The sequence below is a fragment of the Macrotis lagotis genome, chromosome 1, assembly GCF_037893015.1.
Source record: "Macrotis lagotis isolate mMagLag1 chromosome 1, bilby.v1.9.chrom.fasta, whole genome shotgun sequence".
In the NCBI taxonomy this organism is placed as follows: domain Eukaryota; kingdom Metazoa; phylum Chordata; class Mammalia; order Peramelemorphia; family Peramelidae; genus Macrotis; species Macrotis lagotis.
In genome coordinates this window covers 526,783,386-526,807,963 of record NC_133658.1, presented here as the reverse complement: position 1 = coordinate 526,807,963, position 24,578 = coordinate 526,783,386, and the positions used below count along the sequence as shown (strand labels likewise).

The window sequence follows — 24,578 nt, the reverse complement described above, 5'->3', positions numbered from 1 at the left end:
GACTTTGAACACCAAATAGTGGATTTTGTAGTTTATCCTGCGGGTGACAGAACCATTGGAGTTTTGAATGATTGTGTGTGTGTGTGTGTGTGTGTGAGAGAGAGAGAGAGAGAGAGAGAGAGAGAGAGAGAGAGAGAGAGAGAGACAAAGAGAGAGAGAAAGAGTGAGAGTGAGAGAGAGAGAGAGAGACAGAGAGAGAAACAGAGAGAGGGAGAAAGAGTGAGAGTGAGAGTGAGAGAGAGAGAGAGAGAGAGAGAGAGAGAGAGAGAGAGAGAGAGAGAAACATGATCCAACCTGTACTTCTGAAAAATGGTTTGGAATGTAAGCTATTACAACAGTTCAAGTATGAGATAATGAGGGTCTGCATCAGAGTGCAGTTATCAGAGGAGTGAAAGGGGCATATCTGAGAGATGTTAGAAAGTGACATTTGACAAGTCTATATGATAGATTAGATTTGGCAAGATGAGAGATAGTAAGGAATCCTGGAAGAAAATTATTTTACAGGATTGAGAGACTGAGAAAATGACGGTTCTTTGACAGTATTAGGAAAGTTTGGAGTGGGGGGGGTATTTAGAGAGAACGAAAATGAGTTCTGTTTTGCACATGTTGAACTAAGATGACGACTGAATGTTCTGTTCAAGATGTCTAACAGGCAGTTGGAGATGTGAGACTGGAGGTCATGAATTGAAAATCATCAGCATAGAGATGATATTTAAACCTAATTTCTATTCTAACTTTTAAAAGTATAACTTTCAGAATTAATTTTTATTATTTCTTGATAACAACTTGGAGAAAGCAGTTGGGTGAGATAGTAAGGAACAGACAGACTGAATAGATTCTGGGCTTGAAGAAAGGAAAATATAGGTTCAAATGCTGCCTCTGGAAAAAAAATAGGTCACCATGGGAAAGTCATATAACCTCTTTAAACCTCAATTTCCTCATTTGTGTTATTTTAAAGCTCAAATGGAGTGCTTTACAAATATGAAAGAATGACAAATACCAGTCTTTTTAAAAAAAAAGATGAAGAAACTGCAATTTTATTTGTAACACCTTGTTCAGTCTATAATTTTTCTATTAAGATTGTGACTTTTCTTAGAAGGAAAATAAATTGAGTGTAGTAATTCCAAAAATGATACTTGAGTTTTGGCTGAAATTCCCAGTTAAAAAAAGGCACCTTTTTGTTCTCAGACAAATAAGCCAGAAATCCTTACCACCTGTGATCAGTAGAGACCTAGGATATTATTTGTAAAAATTGTTATAGAAATATTAGGGTCTCTGTGTATTATGGAAATTCTCTTACAGATCATTAGTAATAATCTCTCTTGTTAAATAACCTCAGTAAATTCAGCATGATTTCATATATTCATCACTTCCTGTCATCATGTCAAATGAACGTGAGTTGTTTATTTAGAATTTGTTATGAATTGATATATACTTTTGCTGCATTTGGTCCCAGTTCTGGCTGAACTGTAATGAAGAAGTGAGGCTGAATAATCACTTTTTTTATAAAAACAAAATCATAATCTGATTTTTCATAGCATAAATATTTCCCTAGTGAAGACATTAATCTTCTGTCTATCTCCACACATGAGGAGAGCTTTAAACAACGTAGGAAAAGACCAAACAAAAACAAAAAAAAAATCCCACCAATCAACCAAACCAACAACACCTCAGCCTCAGGATGATGCTGTAATATGCTTTGAGCAAGGGAGATCACAATTCTGTAGCCAAATGACTGTTTAAAATGTCTCAGGAGGAAGGACACCAGTCTGAGGAAAGCCAATGAACACACAAAGAATAATATATCCATTTACATTAAGAGTCTGGCAAATGGAAACATGGAAATTATTTAAAAATCAAAACTGCAGGGAAAAAAATTATGAGGGTATAAAGGAAGGATACAAAGTATATATGCTTTGGGTGTAACTTAACTACATCAAAGTACCAAGCATTACACTAATATGAGAAAACTGGGAGAAAATTCGGAATTAAGATGCCAGGTAAGACTACAACTGTGGGTCATTAACTCTGAGATAATCACTTTGTGGAATGAGCAATAATGCCTGAATGATCAAAATACATTATCTTTAGTATCCATATACACAGGACTTTAAGCTTTTCTTCCTTATCACAAAAGGCTAACATACCAGTTGCCTTTGGCAACCAAATCTGTTTCATTTTTTCAAAGAGACTCTTTCCTTCTTGGTATTTAGAAACAATGTGAGCAAATGAAACCATAAAATTTCTCATACATGATCTTTCTGCTCAATGGTGTTCTCCCATCCCCAGTGCTTAACTGCAAACCTTTATAAATGAGAAAAATCCTAATTTAAATGTGGTCTGATGGATTTTGAAAACTTACTTCTTCCCGGTTAAAAAAATATGGTTTTCAGGTAGGTAGTATCTTATAGTTTGCTCACCATTATATAAATTTTTGTGCCTAATAGTGATATGATTTGGATTCTGAGAACATGAAGGATCATACCAGATAGATCAAAGTACTGGCAGCAGAAAAGACTGGTGCTCAGTAATGCTCTGCCTACCACAGCTTGGAAGAATTGAGCACAGCACTTGCTCTGGTTACCATTTTCCTCCATTTGCCTCAAAATTGCTTCCCTTGGTTCATACTGTCTTACTCCCTCAGTAGCCTGTTGCCTCCAGGGGTTCTAACTCCCTCCCCACTAAAGTAGGAAAAATAGACTTTTCAAGCACCAAATCTCCCAGCCCTCACCCAGCACAAGACTCCCCTCTCCCTTTACAGACCATCTTTCTTCTCCCATAGAAACAATCATCATCAGAACCTCTTCCCCACCACAAAAGTAAGGTCTTCTTTCTCCCTCCCCTCTTCTCACCCACTTCACTATGGGCTCTTCTCTTTCAGAGACCATAGAATTTACCTTTCTTTCATTACTAGCCCCTGATTTGAGCCTGAACATTGTACATTCTTTTTTATCCAATGCTCCCCTTCTCCCCCTCCCTTTCAGTTACTTTCCCATATTGAAATGAAATATCCCCCAAAATAATGATGGCACCCATAATTAGGGTAATGCCAGGTTCTGTCTATATTAACTCCACCAGACTTCTCCCTTCATCCCTGTCTCATGGAGTACATTTAGAAAAGTTTCTATATAATCTGTCTCCTGTTACCCCATTACTGTCTTTGCTGCATTTTATCATTTCTCCTGCATTTTTATTGTTTGGGATATTTGAGGAGCAAATAATCTCTTCAGTTCTGGTTCTCTTTCTAAATATTTTTAAGTACCTCTTTTATTGACTGTCCATCATGTTTCATATTAAACTTGGATTTGCCGGTACATCATTCTGGGTTATAACTTGAGCTCTATTGTTCTTTGGAACATTATTTCTATTCCATTTTATTCCTTTTGGTGGATTTAGCAATGTTGTTCAGTTGTTCCAATCATGTTTAACTCTTCATAATCCTCTTTTTGGTCTTTTTTTTGGCAAAGGTACTAGAGAAATTTGCCATTTCCTTCTCCAGCTCATTTTACAGATGAGGAAACTAAGGCATTGTGACTTGCTCAGGGTCACAGATAGTGTCTGGGGCTGTATTTGAACTCAGGTCTTTCTGACTGCAGGCCTTGTGCTCTATTTACTGCATCACCGAGCTGCTCAGGTGTAGAATAACCTTGTTAATTAAATTTCCTTTCCTTCATATTTGAAGGTTTTTCTCCTGATTGCTGCAAATAAATAGAATGACACATTTTCTTTTAATGATATTGTTTTTGCTTCTGTTTTTGAAATTGTGAATCGAGGGTCACAGATTTCAGTTTTTCTAGTCTGCCCATTTTTTTGCTGTGAAGAACATCAATTCTGCTTTCACAATTCTCATGTCTCTTTTGAACCCCTCAAGAACATGTTCTCACATACCAATGGATCTTCATCTCATCAAGGGTTGGATCACTCGTTTACTTGATCTGGAAGCTATTTATTCTTTTGTTAATCTTTTCCCTGCTGATTTATCTGCTTGTGTTCAAGATCTTGGTTTTTTTTTCTTCCTGAGATCTTTGGTCATTTCAATCTTTATAAATTCTTGCCTATTCAGTTTCTGAATTATATGCAATCTCATTTAAGCTCAATTATGAGGTCAGTGCTCTACCCAGACTTTCAATCTCAGTGTCATTCTCAGCTTCTCACTCTTCACCTTTCACCCTTCTTCCTCTCTGCTCCCTATCCAATTAATTAGCAGTGGAGTCTATCCTGCTGCTTGGATGACTGCAAATAGCTTGCATTACTCTCCTTCCCTCAAGGTTTTCCTTTCTCTAGTTTCTTATTAAATAGATCTTTCTTAAACTCAGATTCAACCATGTCACCCTCCTATTCAATAAACTTCAGAGGTTCTATTACCTCCAGAATGGAAGAGAAAGACTTCAGAACTTTATTCCTTCCTTTCCAGTTTTGTAATACAAGATGTACTTCTAAACCTGCCATGAATCCTGCACCCAGGGTCACCAATCTTATTGTTCCCCCTCCCATACACACACACACACACACACACACACACACACACACACACACACACACACACACACACACAGTTCTCCATCACTCAACTCTGGAGCTTTTTTTTAAATTTACTTAAGGCAATGGGGTTGAGTGACTTGTCCAAGGTCACACAGCTAGGTAACTCTAAATCTTTTGCTGACTGTTCTCCATTCCTTGAGCTCTCTCCCTCCTCAATTCTATCTCTTGTCTTCACTTGCTTCTTTCAAATCTTGACTCCTGCAAAAAACCTTTCCTGGTCCTCTTTAACATTAGCGTCCTGCCTCTGTTTACTATTTTCTTATTATCTTCAGGGCAACTAGGTAGTGCAGTGGATAGAGCACTGGCCTTGGAATCAGGAGGATGGGAGTTTGAATCCAACATCAAAAACACTTATTAGCTGTGTGACCTTGCTCAAGGTCACTCACTCAAATCCAGTTCTTGTGCTTGTCATGGCATCACCTCCTTGATGTCATGGTCTTTTTCAAGAACAAAGGGCAAACATATCTTCAGGTCATCTGCACATATCTTTTTTATGCATGGTTGTTTTCAAGTTGTCTTCCCTATTAGACCATGAGCTCCTTGAATGAAAAGGATAGTTTTTTTTTTACTTTCTTGTACCCTCCAGAGCTTAGTACAATGCTACTTGTTAACTTTTTACTATGTTACCAAGATGCCTCATAGAGAGTGAAGTGTTGGCCTAGAGGGTCAGCTGAGGTTCAAATCGCACCTCTAATGATTATAATCTTTGAGTTCTTGGCCAAGTCCCATGTCTTCTCTGAGCCTCAGTTTCCCCATCTGAAAATAAGTATAATACTACCTATAATAATTAGCTCATAGGATTGCTGAGAGGCTCAAATGAGGTGATATAATATATTTTCAAGTACAAAATACTTCTTCCATGATGTCCATCACAGGAACTAATAATAATTATTATCAGAGCTGACATTTACAGAGCATTTAAAATTTTATAAAATGTTTTTCATGCATTGCCTCATTTGTCTAGACATTTTTAAGGCTGGATAATCAGAGATGGGGCCAAAATCCCTTGATAACAATACTTCCTGTTTTCTTTTTTGGGACTTCAGTCTTTGACCAGGGGTGGGTAGGTCTGGGACTTTTCTGAAACTAAGTCTTGTTGTCTAAAGTTAAGAACTCAAGAGGTTTCAATTTTCACTAAAGAGGCTACTTTTAAAAGCATGTGCTGGTTAATTATTTAACAGTTCAAGGTACAAAGTGGACAAAGTCTGAAAGTCAAATAGTAAAGTGAATTCTTCTCTGGCTAATTTACAATTTTAAACAAGTATTACAAAGGAGTTCAGAAGGGATAGTAAATTCTAAATTTTCCCAAGTGGCCAGTGAAAGAAAAAGGAAAAAGTATGGGTGGGTGGAGGGTATGAAACATTAAACAAGATTACTACCAAAGGGAAATATTCTTGGAATTGAACTCTGGCCTCACACAAAAGCCTAATATACTTGCTAAGCATACATTACTGGTGCCCCTATTTCTATGGGAATGGTAACTTCTAGTTGACCTAACCCTCAGGATTATCTAACAGATGAAGGAATGGTCTAACAATTTCTAGCAAATTTAAACCAGAAAATACAAGTAACAGACAATAATGCTTGATTAGCAAAGAGCAACTCATTAAAAAATTATTATTGAAAAGGTATCAGAAATTCACAGATAATCCTGCTGTTAAATTTAACACGATAAATGACTTTTAACTTTTAACTTCAGACTTCAAACAAAGCAAGAGCTGGATTACCCATTATTTTCAAGGCAGGGGGAAAAAAACAACAACTTACTGACCAGAAGCAGAATTAGCAAGCATAAATTTATTTCAGACTAAGGTTGTGGTATCACTGTCAAGATTTGTTACTTTAAGATTATGAAAAAGGGTAAAAACATAACTTGTACAAAAATATTCATAGCAGCCCTGTTTGTGGTGGCAAAGAAATGGAAATTAAGTGAATGTTCTTCAATTGGGGAATGGCTTAAACTGTGGTATATATGTATGTCATGGAACACTATTGTTCTATTAAAAATCAGGAGGGATGGGAATTCAGGGAAGCATGGAAGGATTTGCATGAACTGATGCTGAGCAAGATAAGTAGAACTAAAAAAACATTGTAGACCCTAATAGCAACATGGGGGCTATGGTGAACTTTAAAGAACTTGCTCATTCCATCAGTACAACAATCAGGCACAATTCTGGGGTATCTGTGATGGAAAATACCATCTTTATCCAGAGAAAGATTTGTGGAGTTTGAACAAAGACCAAAGACTATTACCTTTAATTTAAAAAAAACCCGTTATCTTATTATATAATTTTGTTCTCTCTTATACTTCATTTTTCTTTCTTAAGGATATGATTTGTCTCTCATCACATTCAACTTAGATCAATGCATACCATGGAAACAATGTAAAGACTAACAGACTGCCTTCTGTTGGGGGGTGGGGGGGGAGGGAAGTGAGAATAGGGGAAAAGTTGTAAAATTCAAAATAAATAAAATCTTTCTAAAAAAAAGGTTTAGGGGCAGCTAGGTGGCACAGTGGAAAGAGCACCAGCCCTGGAGTCAGGAGTGCCTGAGTTCAAATCTGGCCTCAGACACTTAATAATCACCTAGCTGTGTGGCCTTGGGCAAGTCACTTAACCCCATTGCCTTGTAAAAAAAGATTTGTTCCTTTAGTTTCATGGCTTTTTCTTTTAAGAGATACAAATAAAAGTCAAGGAAATCACTATAGAGCATGTGTGTGTGTGTGTGTGTGTGTGTGTGTGTGTGTGTGCGTGGTATGTGTACATACAAATGTAAATGTATGCATCTACATGGTATGTGTATACATCTAGCTAGCTATCTAGCTAAACATAGCAGAACTTCTCCACCCAGTAGAGAAAAAAGACTTGTTATTCTCTAAAATGAGTAGAAAGAATAATATTAAATGAGAAGGTCTGATAATCTTCATAACATTTAATGGTTCTATGCAGTCTTTATATTGATAATGGAAGACTGAGTCAGAATGGATAACTAAAAATCTATAATAAAACTTGAAATAGGCAACAGTGTGAAGCAAACTGGCAACAGATTCTAGCTAACACTAAAATTAATTAAATTGAATTTAGTTTCCTTCTTATACCTTAAAGTGAAGATGTTAACCAACTGTTTAATAGCCATGGCAAAAAACAGTCACTTGTCTTGGGTAGTGGAGGAAACTTGTTATGATTCTGTTTGCATGTAAAGGCAATGTTCAATATTGATCTAATAACCTTATAAAGAAATGCTATTTAAAATATGAACAGAAAATAGTTTCTTTGTATCAATTTGAGGTTTACTGAGATAATGGGCTTGAAGTAACTATATTGAAGCCTGCTTTTGGAAGAGTGCTGAAGAGACTGTTGTCATTTTGAAACCACATGGTTCAGAGACCTATTATTGATTGGTTGCACTCCTGAACAGGGGGTGTTTTCAAATGGGCTTCATTTTTCTTAGCTAATTTTTCCCCACTGGATCATTCTGTTTGACTGCCTGGATTTTTTTATATGACCCAGTTTTTGATGAGACACAATGGACCTTGGACTCTTCTCAATGAAGCTGGTGAAATGGGCCTCAATCTTTGATCTCTATATTCTTTCTATTGAGGGAAAGTGGTTAGAGACTTTGATCTGGTGAGTTTTAAATGATTAGGAGAATAAACCTATGGTGCTCCCAAGTTCATGTTCTACAAGCCAACTTGGTTGACATCAATATCCCAAGGAGCTTCAGGCTCAGTCCAGTAGATACTTAGATAGGGATTCACCTGGCAATCATGTTGTGTGGATACGAATTTTGGTAAGATCAATGTGATATAGAAACTATGTTAAATTTGATTCCAGAGACCAAGTTAGAATAGGGGAAAGTATTCCCATAAGGAATTAGAAACAAAAAAGTATATTTGTTCCTGCTCCTTTTTGAAATAAATATCCTTCTGGTAAGTGGTTTAATGAAACCAGTGTGTAATTAGTCATGTTAGCTACCAGTGGGGGGTCATAGCTCAGGCGAAGATTATTAGAGAACAGTCACCTCAAACCTCTCAGAAGTTTCACTTGAATCCCTAGCTTGATGGGAAAGAATGAATACTTACTACCCCGAGTACTTTCCTCATAACCACCTCCTCTTGTATAAGCAGTATAAATATTACCTTCTTTTAACAGATATGAAATGAGGCACACAGAAATTAATTGTCAAAATCTGATTAGATTAGGCACTTTGTCCCCCGGGTAGGTGGAGTTCATAAGCAGAAATGGTACATCTCAAGTCTATGAAATTTAGTTCCCAAAGGAATCTTGTCATGTGTTTATTTTTCCTCTGAGCTACATAAGAGTGGTAATATTCAAGGGTGTTTTCCTGGGATTGGTATATTAGCAAAAGGATTAAACTCCCTTTGTCTCTAAGTTTATAAACTGCTTCTCTGGCAAATGGAGTCCACATCAGGTCCCAAGGGCATGGGCAGGGAGACTCAGGTAAATGCCTCCTCAATATCCTCTGTCCACTATAAACTGTCAATAAACCCTTTAAACTCTATAAACTGAGCGTGGAGCTTTGTCTGAACTAAACTAAACTTTCTAAACTAGAAACAGTCTAGCAGAATGACATATGTGCTCACAGTCATATAGTTAATGGGTTCTGGAGCTGAGAATGGGACACAAGTCTAAAATTCTTTCTTCTTTCCACAAATTGATTTCCTCTATATAATTAGGCATCATGGAGAAAAGAAAACTACAGTGCAAAAAGTATACTAATTTGTTTCAATTCAGTAAAAATCTGTACCACTTGAGAGTCCCTCTCTTTTGATCACTAGTTATCATGGTATATTAGAAAAAACATTTGATATGAAGTCAGAAGATGGGTATTTAAGTTTTGACTTTAGACTTAACTCAAGTGAACTTAGGCAAGTCATTGTCAGTTTCTTCATATGAAAAAAATAAACAATTGTTTCACTACCTATGTTACCAGGTATAAATTTTATAGTTCTTATATATAGTTCATATATATATATAGTTCTTAAAAAAGTTTTTACTGAATATGACCATAAATAGGCAAATAAATCTTGTAGAAAATATTCTCTTTGACCTCTTTATTCTTGAGGAGTTGTCTAAGCACAAAGGCAAATAAAGACTGGGTTAAATGAATTGAAGAAAAATTTAAGATCAAACATAAGAGGATCAATGATTTAGAATTGGAAAAAAAGCTTTAAAAGGTTTTTTAGGGGCAGCTAGGTGGTGCAGTGGATAAAGCACCGGCCCTGGAGTTAGGAGTACCTGGGTTCAAATAAGGTCTCAGACACTTAATAATTACCTAGCTGTGTGGCCTTGGGCAAGCCACTTAATCCCATTTGCCTTGCAAAAACCTTAAAAAAAAGTTATTTAGCCCAACTTTGCCATTTTTATAGATGAAGAAATTGAGGCCTTAAGAGGTCAACTTGCTTAAAACCAAACCTCAAACCTCTCAGAAGTCTCATTTGAATCCCAAAGGGAGAGATGAAGCTAATTTGATGGGAAAGAATGAATCAGAGGGTACTTACTACCCCTAGTATGCACATCTAAGACAACTTGAATCTATGCCCTCTAGTGCTTTTAACTGCACCATGCCACACTTCCTAAAAATCTAACTTATTGTCTGATATATAATACTTTTTAGTCACAGATCTTAAATGCTTAATAACCTTTATCCCTATTGAGGCTCATTTACATACAGTATTTTTCTCCTTAATTTTAAATTGCTGTCAGACTTTATTTCTTCTACCATAGAGTGTCCATTTCTTAATTTTTTTTCCAAGTCTACATGTTCTGAAATGTGAGAGAATACCCTTTTTTTGCCCTAATTTAGTAAAAGGAGCATTACTTTCAAATAAAAACCATAGTGCAACCTATGAAAATCTCCCTATTCTTGGGTCACTGTCACTAAAGTCCTATTTTGACACCTTATTATTGCATGAAGGTAATCTTAAGTTCAGAGTTCTGACAGATCCATGTTAAAAAAGCAAGTATAGGGCCAGTTTTTAAACTGTGCATTCATCATGTAAAGACCAACCAAGCTAAGTTCATATAGGTATACTACCAGAAGGCTGATAATTAGGTCATAATTTTTTGGGACCACACCAAACAATCCAAGACTAACTAATAAAATGTGGGAGCTGGCAAAAATCCATCCCAATCAAAACCAAGGGTGTTTTAAAGCCTTTAAGATTAAATCAATAGGGGTGGCTAGGTGGCATAATGGATAAAGCACCGGCCTTGGAGTCAGGAGTACCTGGGTTCAAATACAGTCTCAGACACTTAATAATTACCTAGCTGTGTGGCCTTGGGCAAGCCACTTAACCCTATTTGCCTTGCAAAAAAGAAAAAAGAAAAAAAATTTTTAAAAAAGATTAAATCAATGTCATTCATGATATCACTTTTTTTGTATCCGATTTAAAATTTTTTTAAAATAAGGCTTTTAAAATAAAGGTTCTTAACCTTAGGTCTGTAACTTTTTTTTAAACTGTTAACTGTATTTCAATATAAATCACTTCTTTGGATTCCTCTGAATTTTAGCTTATTCATTTAAAAATTTCATTCAGAGAAATGGTCTACAACACACACACATGCACAAAATTAAGTTCCTCTGCCCCCAAAAGGCTGACAAAACCTAACAGAAATATACTTGTGATTACAATCCTAAAAATAAAAACCTCATTTCTCGTAAATGGAAATAAAGATATCTTGTTTTTTCATTCTAACAATATCTCTAGTAGAGTTGTTTTTCAGCTGTGTTGGGGGTAATCTTTGAAGACATTGTATTTCCTGGTGTCTTCTCCCTCCACTTCAAAAGTGAGGAACTATGGAAGTAGAATATTACATACTATGGAAGTAGAATATTACATATACTGTCAGACACAGTCAATGAGATGATTAATTTTTCTCAAACTGCCTTCATTAAAAAGAGGAAAAATCTTTGTTACAAGTCCTGACTCTTTGGGTAGGGAGAGTGAAAGAATATATTTGGAAATGAGTTTGATGAAAAAACCAAAGATACCAAATTATTTAAAAATGAAAAAAAAGACGGAAAATGAATATAAAATAATCAAAGAAGTAATTTTGAGAAAAAATGTCTGTAGGAAGACTGGTTTTGAAGGAAAAATGAATGACATTAGAAATGAACAAATATAAATAAGTTTTTCCAAAATATTAATTTCATTAATACACTTAATTTTATTTTCTAATTTCATTATTCTAATAAACTTCTTGGTCATACTTGTATAACAGATTTTTTTACTTAATCTGATTATAATACTTTTAACTCTTTGATAATTTTCCCTATTTTACTGGATACAGCTAAGTGATGAATGGTTGGATAAAACCTTCTCCCCACACCCTAAACAATCAGTTAAGTTAGCAAGTTTATTTTCTGTATCTGACAATGAAAAATAAATAAGAGGCCCCAAAACACAATGCAATGATGAACTTACTATCCTAAATATATAAGAATTTATAAGACACCAAGTGGAAAAATTCTTACAAACTGCTTAACCACAATGGTAAGCAACCTACATTTTCACATTATCTTTAGGTGCTATGAAATCAAAATATATGAAATCCCATACCTCTTTCAGCACAGAGTTCCTTTGATAGCTAAAACATGATAGTATATCTAAGTATATCATGGCATATACTTCATTTTTCAAAATGCAAAATAAAAGAATAATTTAAAATAAAACAATCTTGATGTATGGATTCCCCAGCTTGGTTTCTGACTCAGTGTGTATATATGTTTTAATGTCAAAGGTAAGACTAGAGAGAGAACTCACCTGTTTTCTTCCTCAAGGTCTGCTAGAATTCTCTCTAGCTCCCCTCTTTCCTCACTCTCTAAGGAAATCAAGATCTGGGCAGGACTACGAGGCTGGCTCAGGGGGGACTCCTGGTTCAAACTTTGGCAGTAATGCTGGATTAACAAATGTTCATCATCTCTGGAAAATACAATTAAAAAGGTTTTTCCCCCCCTTTTTTCCCCATAGAAATTTACTAATATTTGTGAAGGGGGAGGAAGAGGAGAGTAGGGTAAAGGTTGATTTCTATGTATACACTGAAGAGATGAATATTCTATTATTTTTAAAGAATTAACTGGATCTTAGCTTTTGCTTTCAAGGATATTTCAAATTGACTGAGGTCACTGACAATCTATTGGATGACTAAAATGATGTAAACTTTTAGTTATAGTGGTTAGCCTTTGGTTGCTTGCATGACCTTAGAACTGACAGAGATATCTACTACTGTTGCTGTTGTGATAGTGTATAAAAAACCAAAATGGCAATGTTTCTGCTTCAAAATATGTCTTTGTTGGTTTCTGTTTGTTGCTTGCTTGTGAGTTTGACCAGTAGTTCTATCCTTGTATGGAATCTCCTAATAAGCAACCTTTTTCTATTAAGTTCTGTAGAACTTCAAGTATAAGAGAATTATCTGGGGCACTGATTGATAGGTTAAGCAAATTATGCTATTTTATCTATATACATTCAATATGTTTCATAAATGGAACTTGAACCTAAGTCTAATTTTAAACTAACTTTAAAAAAAATTGACAAACATTTAAGAAAACCCTTAGAAATAATATGTATTGGGGGCGGCTAGGTGGCACAGCGGATAAAGCACTGGCCCTGGAGTAAGGAGTACCTGGGTTCAAATCTGGTCTCAGACACTTAATAATTACCTAGCCGTGTGGCCTTGGGCAAGCTACTTAACCCCATTTGCCTTGCAAAAACCTAAAAAAAAAAAAAGTATTGTCGAGCAAGACAGATTCCTACATTGGCCATTCAAATATGTTTTCTTAAATCCACTATGGCATGTGGTCTCTCCTGTGTCTATTTTCTAAGGGAAAAGTAAAAGTCACGTTAACCTTTTCTGAGTTAAAATAAATCACTGTTTATGTAAATACTATTTTTTTTCTTTTGAAAAATACATAGGCAAGAAGGGCAAGAAGGTGCCCCAAGGTAATTTTAGTGACAAAAACTTTTTTAAATCCAAGTACTGATTGAATATGAAAGCAAGTGGAAAAAAAAGTGTAGCTAATTAATTATAAAGATACAACAGAGACTTCAAAGTAGTTATTAAGTTTCAGTCTTATATTTAGGTCTTTAAGTGTTTATATTTTAGGAGATATCCAACTTTTTTCTGGGAACTTGATACTATTTTTAACATAATACTAGTTAGAAATAATTTAATAAATGGATACCAGATCATCAAGAGTCAGTTAGCCTTATCTCCAGATGCAAGTAAGTAAGTAAACATTTCATTCCATCTTACTGGGAGGATCAGACCTGCTGTTTCAGGCTAGATGTTGTTTAAATATTTTCTTTCCAACTTAAATGTCTTAAATACTTTTCCTTATTCATTTTCATTTTTTTCTCATTTGAAGAAAGATTCAAGTGATATTCTAAATAGAGTTAACCATTTCTGTCTACAAAAAAATTTAGAAAAAAGTAAAATGATTTGGTTTCATTAATATATCAAGGAAAGAAATCCAGAATTTATCAAAGAAGTTAATATTTATAATATGAAACTAAGACAGCCAGTTTAAAAGGTTAAAAGTTTGGTAGTAAGAATTTACTCAGTGTCACTAGTGAATTGAACTATTTCCCTTCCTAAAATTCAGTAAAACTGGTTTACATATTTTAGACAAAGTCTAAGAATCTTTTTATATTTGCTACAAAATGTCCTGAATGCATTTGAAAAGTATATGTTGTTTTCATGACCCTGAGCTCCTCCCTGTAACAAAGGCCCTTTTATTTAAAACCAATATTCTTCTGATGCTGTTATATGACTACAAAGCATTTAATTATCTAGTGAACTAAAATTGTGTGTCACCCAAAAAGCAATGGAAAGACACATGATGGCTGTGAAAAGGCTCCTTCATATTACCAATGAAGTATCCAAAATGATATAAAAGAGAAAGGGGATTAACATTCCCATGTCAAAAGATCTAGGTTTCCAAACCTCCTTGATCATGTATTCCTTTCAGTAAGGAAAAATTATAAGCACATACCCTTACTTAATCACAAATCATATATATATAAATTACTGCACAAATAACTAACTATAAAACTTGCACAAAATGCTAACTTTTAAAAAATGAAATAAATATAAAATAATATTTAATCCTAGAGTCAACAGGGAGCCAATGGAATTTATTGAGCATGGGGGTAGGGGAATGACATGATAAGACTTACTCCTTAGGAATATCAGTTTGGGAATCTGTGCTTACATTGGTATGGGGAGAAAGTTGAGGCAGGGAGATCAATAAAAAAGTCATTGCAATTGTCCAGATGAGAGGTGGTAATGGCTTAAACTAGAGTGGTGGTTATTTGAACTGAGAAAAAAATAAGAGGCAGAAGATGTGAAGATTTATAAATTTATGAAATATATGACATAAGGGATACATGTCAATAACATGTCAATGATATCCTCGTATAAGTTGGTGGGATCTTTGATAGCAACAAGGAAGACTGGCAGAGTGGAGGATTTAGGGTGAGGGGAAGAATAATGTAATGAGATTTGAGATATAGTTTGCAACCCATTCATGCCTGTTCTTCCCATGTGACTTACCCTATTCCCAATCAAAATGAAAAAAGAGAGAGAGAGAGAAAAAAGTGATGCTCTTTGCTTACTAGTTCCTGTTCTCCAAGGGGTGTCTACTATAGTCATAAGTTGATCTGGAGTACAAGGAGTGAATATGATAGGAAGGGGATGCATATTTTCCCCCAGTATATTTTTGTAGCTACTGTTGTGGATGCCCTGGTAATAGTTAAGTTATAATTGCTATGAACAGCTGACATCTAACTCATGTGGGAAGTATAAGGTACATGTGGTTGTGCTAAAGACAAACCAACAAAAGACCATAGAAGCAAGGCTAGAATTCAACTAATCATCACACCTCCCTATAGTTTGATTACATATCTACAGGGCAGTGGTCCCCACCTTTCAGACTACTGATCTGGAGGAAACTCCACAATATGATATATGGCTCCATGTAGAAGATTTACAGGATACAAGGACAAGAACCTCATGGGATGAGAAGATATGGATGGGTGAAGATCCACATCTCATTACATTATTTTCCAAACCTACTTCTATATGCCCCATGAAGGGAATACCTGCAGGAATGAGATTATCAAACCAGTCAAATATAAGTAAAAAAAAAACTATTATCTTAAAAAGTCAACTAAACAAAGTTTTGCTGAAACAACTTGTAGATTTCTTGGTTAACATTATTCTCTCCAATAAATTTTGGAATTCAATGATGATCCTAAATAAGTATGAATATACATAGCTTGACTTTAACCTAGTTTCAAGAGTTTTTTTCAACTGACAACTGTCAAGAACCTATACTTATTTAATGGTGGTGAACTATTAAAAATTAGCAGTTTAGAATTTTTACCTCTAATAGCTGGAAATATCATAGAATCTTAAGAGTTAGAAAGAACTTCAAAGATTTTCAGTGACATAGAACTAGCTGCTTTGTTAGGAATTGTCTAAACCTAAACAAAGTATAGTGGAATTTTCACCCTTCTTTCTCTCTCTGGAAACCCAGTAACCTGAGGATTAAGTTAAGATTTTGGCTATTTACTTGTTCACACTGTTGAGTCAATATAAACTGTGGTCTAGTCACTGACTTATTTGACTGACACCTCCCCAACTCATATGTGTTCTTTTAACCCAATTTCATTTTATTAGATTTAGTCCATTGTTTCAAATTGATTAAATAATTTTGGATTTAATTTTCAGCATTCAAAATATTATTTCTCTCCCTAGCTTATGTCTCCTGTCAATTATATAGCCATATCATGCTATTGATAAAAATTTTAAATGGAGCAGCTCCATGACTAGTGCTCTATAACACACCACTAAGACCTTCAATTCATTAACTACCACTCTTTCAAAAGTACCTAAATGAATAATTTCCAACAAAAAATTTAAACACAGTTAATTCTTAATCATCTATACTAAGCACATAGTCATAGCTTGAATTTATTTGAATGGTCTGTGTATTCCCAAAGCATGATGGTTGACCCAAACAGCAGATAATGCTAAAGTAATTTTAATTGAGTTCTGTAATGCATTAAATGATTCTCTGGCAGTTGATTTTCCTTCTTAATTAGGTTTTGATTAGGATAATGTTAAGATTGGTTCATATTCCCTGAGCTGTATGGTGAGTGGAAGCACCCAAGAATAAACTTTGTTGAAGCAGTGGTAGAGAGAGAATAGATTAAAAAAGTTTAAGTGGATAATCCACATATGGTTAACTGAGAATTATGACTACTGTAGGTAGAAAAAGCTCAGGATTTGACTTTATCTTTGGTTCTTCTGGCATTCTCCTATATATACCAAATGATGTAAACTATTTTTATGGTTTTAATTACTATGAATCAGTCAAGTGTGTGTCGATCCTTGAACTTTTCCCATTATTCTCTCTATATGTCATCTGGAACTGACTGCTTCATTGTTGTGGTAAATAAAACATGATGGGTACACAATTTATTTTTGCTTGACTTTTTTCATAACATCTACTCTATATCTACATGTCTGACCTATTCTATATCATTGACCTGACCCAACTGGGGATCTCAGTTAATTTTGACTTGCTGCCACTCTCTGCTCTATCTCTTCTCTTTGTCAATCAAAATCTAATTTTTGCATTAAAAAATTTTCAGACCTCTTTTTTTCCCTTTTAAAGACCAGGTCAAGTTCTAACATATTCTTTTTAGACCACTACACTACTAAAACCTCTTTTTTTTGTGCCATTCCCCAATTCTATTATTATCCCTCTACTGTAGCCAAAGCTCTGTATCTTCACTAAAGCAGTCTTTTTTAATACTCTATTTTCCCTCCTTGATACTTATCAATAGCATCTCATCTTTTATAGGGGGAGAAAAAATCTTCATTTATTTTGATGTCTCTCACACCAGACTACCTCATTTTTTTCAATTCCTGAGGCTGATAATGTATATGCAAATGAGTATAAATGAAGAATTTTGAACTTTTAAAGAAAATATTCAATTCGGTTCCACTAAAAGAAAAAAAGGCTGGATAATGATAAAATTCCAAGAAAGGCTATTTAAATATCATTTTATCAAAACCCTGCTCTCTTCCCTTTTCCCTAGCCAGAAAGCCTAAAAAGAAGAATAATTTTCTAAGATGTTGAATCCCCAATATATGGATTACTGTTAAGAATACTATTTAATATTACTAAAATTCACATTTGTTTGTCCCGGATGACTAAGGGTAAGCAGTAATTACATGGGCCAGTCCCAAGAAAGATGGATAGGAATAAAAAAGGAAGGAAAAAAAAGTCCATGTGCAAATCCCAGAAAGCAAGATTATGCTTTCCTGATTGATTTCTGTACTGTAGGGTATCTCTCTCTCTCATAAGCAATTTCATTGTCAGGAACATTTCATAAAAAGAGACAGGATACTTACATGCTCTCATTAGGAGAAATGCTATCATTTAGATAAGATCCATTGCTGTTTTCCATTTCTGCTAGCCTGATGAAAAACGTAAAAGCTCATTAAAACTTATATGACTTACTAGAAACTATTCAAGACCTGTTCTAATATTCCTGAAAACTTAAAAGATAAATCATTTAATGATGAGAAATGAATCCTCCCTATCAAAGGATATGAGTTATTCCAAATGATTTTTAATACTAACAGATCGTTTAGGAGAACACACAGTGGACGCTAACTAGTGGGCAACTGCCGACTCAAATGGTGAGTTCTAAATGAATTCACATAGTGTTTTCCATATCCAAGAGAGTAAAAGTGGGGAGAAAAAAAAATCAGGTCTTTTTTTCTCTTAGAAGAAGTTCCCAACATATTTCATACAGAAGAAAGTCCCTCCAGGAAACATTTCTTAGTTTGGAAACACAAATGAGATTTTGTTTCTTGCTGACCTTATGCTGGGGTTAAAAATATTTTGGTCAATTAGCATCTTATTAAAGAAATCATTAAGATTAAGGCTCCACATTAACACTCCAAGTGTCAACAGTCTGTCTTTAGCTTCCTGGAAAATGTCATTCCTTTGCTAAGAATTCACTTTTTATTGAGTCCCTCTAGCTCAAAAAAATAACAAATGGCTTCTTACAAAAGGGGAATGGAAGGAAAGGTGAGCTCCCCAGAGTGGTGCACATCTTAAAGAAAAATTAGCCAATTTTATCGTTAAAATATTATATTATTGCTAAAAATTTTATTATTGCTAAAATATTTTATTATTGCTAAAAAATATCATAGATATCAAAATTAACTTAAACTTAAAGAATGTCAACCATCAAGGTTCAAGGGGTTAAGTGAACCACCACCGTCAGTCTTTTCTTCTTCAGCATCTTATTGAGAAATTAACATTCATATGGAAAGCCAATATTTTTGTCACCCATGCTGATCCAACAAGGTCAGTTGAAGCATCCATTGTTTCAAATTCTTAGAAGATTGCAGACTTCCTAGTGATGTGATTGCCTGAAGGCTTTAAACATTCTGTTTTAAAGAATGACTGATAGAAGCAAAAATAGAATGAGGATATAATTTTATAGGCCCACATTTGTGCAACTTTACTCTTTACTTATGGATTTTTGTGTCTGTAAACATCATGCAGTGATGGGACATGCAGGTTAAAGAGTAATCTGATTAGTAGGAAAGTCCGGGAAACAAAACTTGTTTATAAAAAGTGCTTAAGCTAGATTCCTTGGATTAGTTATTTAATAAAATAATTTCCTGGCATTCAACTGGTCTCATACCTGCTAGCATAATGTTCAATGCGTGAGTGAGTATCATCATGTGAGAGCTGAGGGGACGAGGCAGGCCTATAAGGCAGAAAATGTGATTAGTTGCATACACCAACCATCAAGCTCAAAAAACATACAGTTCTTTATATACATGGCCTTGAATTTACTAATTCGAATTGATGCTTTCCATGACCTACTTTTCCCTTATACTAAATTTCCATGTTTCTAAAATCCAAGCATTTCTTAGGTGCATTCCAAAGAATTCTTTCTTATACCATTTGTTCGTTTTTTCTTAGAAGTGACAAAAGAATATTAAAACTATTCTAATAAATGCCCAATACAGCAAATGTTAGAATAAATGACATTTCCTACCTAACCAACTTTTCATATCCTATGGTTTAAAGTTTCAGTACTACATAATGATTCAAAGATAAAATAAGCAGTTTGTACAAGTGGGTCATACATGTTTTTTCTTCTTTCCTATATCATATACTTAAGACTTCATTATTTATTACCAAGAAATTTTGGCTTCAGAAAAGCTAATCTAGCTACCAATGACCTTTTGGAATTTATACATTAATATGACATTGAACTTAACTTTCATAGGTTCAGAGAAGTTTTAGAGAAAGAAAGGAAGATATGAATTCCTATTGGTAAAAATTAGGGATAGCTAGTCACCTAATAGTCAAAGGACATTTATTCTGCTTATCCATTTTGTGTTTATCCACATGTGTTGGTGTGTTTGTATGTAAAAGAAAGTAAAAATGAAATTTTTGCAGAATTCTTCAATCTACAGTACTTCTTGGCATCACAGACTAGAATTTTGATAAGATCAACATACTTTAATTTTCTAAGACTGACTCATACAAAGAGCCTTGAAGATGAAACTTTTTTTTTAAAAGTGCTAACAACTTATTTTATGGGTAAAAGAAACATTCTTTAAAAGTTGCTCCTATACCTGGCAGCCAATATTACTAGATGAAAAAAAGTTCACATATCTTACAAGGACAAGTGTCATAATTTAGTTAATACCTAAGCTTCATTTTTATAGAAAAAGCCTTAGGAAAGAGATCTTATACCAGAATAAACTCAAGAAAGACAATTTGTGCCTTGATATAGATTCACACCAGAATTTCTCTAGGTTTCATCTATGATCACAGAAAAGAAAAATATTTTCTGCCATTACTCATCTCTACTAAGTCTGGAATGTACTTCCCAACTCCATCAGTAGAAATGGTATTTCATTTTTCTTTTGACTTCTTGCAAGGATGAAGCAACACGCTTGGTGCGCTGTTGACACCCTGAGTCCCTTGTGGTTTCTTCTTGCTCTTTTGGCGATGTTCCCTCTGTTTAGGAGGGTTTTGAGCCGCTTCTCGGTTCGCAGCTTTCAGCAAACTGTTGGGAGGCAGAACCACCAGGACAGGCTGCCTAATTTTCATGATAAGTATGGCATCCCAATATTGCTAAGTGGAGCCACTTTCTGTCTTGCCATTTGGGCATATGCGGCAACACAGATTGGAATCGAGTGGAACCTGTCCCCTGTTGGTAGAGTTGTCCCGAAAGATTGGAGAAGCCAGTAAAGGAGAAATTCCTTTTCCTCAGAGCTGTCAGAACTGGCACCATTATGGATTATTTCAAAATTAACATACGAAGTAAAGGTAGTCTGTTATCAATTGTAATGTCACATTAATGTAATAAAATGGATTTCAAATAAAAAAAAAAGAAATGGTATTTCATAGGTCAGCTCATGTTATGTCCTTTCCCCCAGTGGAAGTTATCTCTCTCTCCTTTGAATGCTTAGTGAATTTTATTTGTACTTCATTTATGGACATTATCTTTTAGTTTATTAGAGAAGACAAAAATACCACTTCTATCATACACTGGCCTCATTAACCTGGGCAAGGCATAACCTTTCCATTTTCTAGGCCAGACAGGTCAAACTTGTGGCTATGGAATACATGCAGGCAGCAAAATTTCCAAGTATAGCTTGAATTAGATTTAAATGTATTTGGGAAATGTTTAATAAATAAAAATATATAATAAAACATAGAAGATACTAATTTGTGGTTTTCTAGGCCAATATGTGGTCTGCAGAGATCTGTTTCTATCTGACTTTAATCATGAAATTAATGTTTTCCAAGTCAACTACCATAATCAAGTTTTGAATTACTGGATTTAACTACAAAGAAATTTAAGGGCTCCTGAAAAATGATCACCCCTATATAATCTAAGGCCCTAGAGAATGCCACACCTTCATGTTGATTTGTCTCTCTCCTCAAATTATTTCCTATTTGCTTGTATAAGTTTTATATTCTCCAATAGAATACAATCTCATAAAGAACAGTGGTGGCTTTTTGCTTTATTGTTATTTTCTCAGTGCTTATCAGGTAAGGAGACACTTTAAAAGTTATATTATTTGGGACAGTATGGAATTAGAAGAATCCCAAATAAATCTTGACCAAAAAATATTTTTTACATATATATACTATGCAGGAGAATTTAGTACTTCAGTCCCTAGGAATCCATCTCATTTTCAATATTTTTCAATCTTATACATGACCTATAAACTAAGAGTCACTTTAGAAGGTAAATGCATTAGATATTTGCCTATTTTCACTACCTTAGCTACTTAACTGATTTGGTAACTCATGGACACAAAAACCTCTGAAATCTTTTCAACAGAGTTCTCACTAAAGAAGTTCATTATTTCAATTCAAGAATATATAAACAACAAAACACTAGCATGCCTTTTCCTCAGTAGTTAATAGTTCAACATTTTTTTTTCCTTATGGATTTACACAGTCTCTATCCCAGAGCACCAGGATTTTATTCAGCAATACCATAAACAACAGAAGTCAAGAAGTTATATACCAGGAACCTAAAGAAACAAACACTGACTAAAGAAGAAAATGAACAAAGGAGAGAGGTATTGTGTAGGGGAAGAAAGAAATTCTAAAATTCTTTGGCCTAGACACATGCCTAACCAGAAAAATGAAAGAAAATAATCTTTCTCTGAAAAAGCACAACTGAGGCCTCCCCCCCCCACTTAAAGAGAAAGTTTCTCTTCTAATTTATGTTATTTTTCTACTAAGGGCTAAAGACCTTGCTGCACAAAGTCAGATTTCTGGTTATTCACCAATATATTGCTTCCAATGAACAAATTCTCACCCATTTGCATTCCAAGGCACTTCTATTAAGAGTTTAGTGTCCTAACTATGGACACAGTTAAGTTGATGCCAGATTTAGTGTAACAAACAATAATATAAAAACGAGTTTAACTAGAATGTAACAAAGACTGTTATGTGCCAGCCCCAAGCAGAGGGGTTTATTGCCAGAAGGATGGCTGTGGTGTGATAAATGTTTTCATCCAGGGCCACTCATGAGGAATGTTATTAAAGGGGATAGGATTTGTGATCTACATAGTGTAGGGGAGTACTCATGCTGCTGAAACCACTTTCCCTTAAAGAGCTGAAATAAATACTTAGGAAAATGAACTTCATCTTGGCTTTGTCAAAGGAAGGAGGGTCTAAGCTAAGTCATAATGCAAACTTCTGCATTCAGTTCTCCTGACTAAAGTAATGTCATGATCACAAAGTTTAATGTTATCACAGGATCTAAAACAGTTAAAAGGAATATAACACAACTACCTATATTTTAAATATGAGGGAACTGAGTGCTAGCGTAGTTATGTGATTTGTCCAAGAATATCACTGGGGTGGGATCCCAGAATATTCTTTCTACTGTTACATACTGCCTCACATCAGGTAGCATTCTGAATACTAAATTTTGCTGGATTTAGAGTCTTAATATTGAAATATCTAGACATGAGTTTCTATAAGTTTCCCAAATCTAGATTTAACAAGGTTTTAAATTGACACAAAATACCATTTACTAATTAAAGAACTTCAAAATCCATTCAGAATTCAAGCAACAAAGAATTTGATCATATAACAACCTCTTAGAACTTAAAGACCCTCACCATCTCACAAGCTAGTAGGCTAGAGAACAGCTTTGTCTATGAATGAATTATAATAAGAAGGCATCAGTTATTATTTGAAGCTATTTTCTTTCACAGTAAAAAGATATCCAAGTCTATTTTGTAGGAGTAGAAAAAATAAGAAATATTAATTTCTCCTATTTTATTGAAATAAACATGATTTCTTATTATTATTATTGTTATTTAAAAACCCTGGGGTTTTTTTTTAGGGAATTACTAGCTATTCTATATTTAAGATATTCATCTTCAGTTTTCCTGGTGCTTGTCAAAAATGTTATATGGTCTAATTGTGGGTTGTATTATTTTAATAGAATTGGTTCTGATTGTACTGTTCATCAGGACTTGATGAAATTTAGACAAGTTATTCTTTTCTATTTTTCAAGTTTCTTACATCCAAAATCAATAAATTGCAGGTACCAGGGAAAATACTAGAACATCTGACCTGCAGGAAAGTTGCACTGTGTAAGTGAAATTAGACCAAAATTAGTTTATTTGTAAGAAAGATGGAAGGAGGAAACCATACAATTAAATTGAACAAACATTAAGATATTGTGCTAGATATTGGGGGTAAGTAAGACACTTAAAATCTGGTTGTAGATTGGGGAGGAATGATAAGCAGAAAATAATTACAAAAAAAGGAAAGTAAAGGGTAAGGGTGAAGTTTTTGCAAAGTTCTGAAAAACTTGAGAGAGATCATTTTCAGATGGAAGGGAAAAGAACAGGGGTATGTAAGCTGAGCTTGAGAGGAAAAGAGACTTTAACCTCCAGAATGGGGCAAAGAAATGTATGAGGTGACCTAGTTCATTTTAGGCAGAACTCTCTCCAACAGCAAATAATCCAGTTTGCCTGTAAGAGAGGATATGAAGGGAAGTAATAGATAGTAAGAATAGAAAGGCAGTCTGGTACAAAACTGCAGAATAACCAGGAGTTTATATTCTATTTACTTCTTATATATCTGGTATTGGGAAAGGAGAGGCATGTCACAATCAGAATGTTTTGTTACAGGTCTACTCCAATGATTGTGTAAAGGATGGATTCAAGTGAAAATACACAGGTGGGAAGGTCAAACAGGAACCTTTTATAATGATATACATGAGAGGTAGTGAGGGTCTATCAACACCAGGAGGGGAAAAGTAAGAGATACAGTTAAGGAATATGCCAAAAGAGAACACTAAGGATGTGTCAATTGATGAGATTTGGAGGATGATGGAAAAAAAAAGAGTCAAAGACAGCTGCAAGGTTGTAAATCTAGATGAATGGGAGGTGATGGAGGTTTTGGAAATACAGGGTAGAAGT

At 34.6% G+C, this 24,578-nt stretch overlaps 1 protein-coding gene and 1 pseudogene across 10 annotated transcripts in view; one reads left to right on the top strand and one right to left on the bottom strand.

The window, feature by feature from the left end:
- DMD (dystrophin) overlaps nt 1-24,578 on the bottom strand; it is a 2,282,785-nt gene that overhangs the window by 30,347 nt on the left and 2,227,860 nt on the right. For all 10 annotated transcript variants that reach the window (XM_074220296.1, XM_074220284.1, XM_074220285.1 and 7 more), the window contains 3 exons: nt 19,298-19,363; nt 17,988-18,053; nt 12,329-12,487 (listed from right to left, as the gene is read on the bottom strand). In XM_074220296.1, coding sequence (XP_074076397.1) covers nt 12,329-12,487; nt 17,988-18,053; nt 19,298-19,363 — 291 coding nt within the window. The remainder of the gene's footprint in view (nt 1-12,328; nt 12,488-17,987; nt 18,054-19,297; nt 19,364-24,578) is intronic.
- On the top strand, nt 20,539-21,011 carry LOC141510883 (cytochrome c oxidase subunit 7B, mitochondrial pseudogene; annotated as a pseudogene).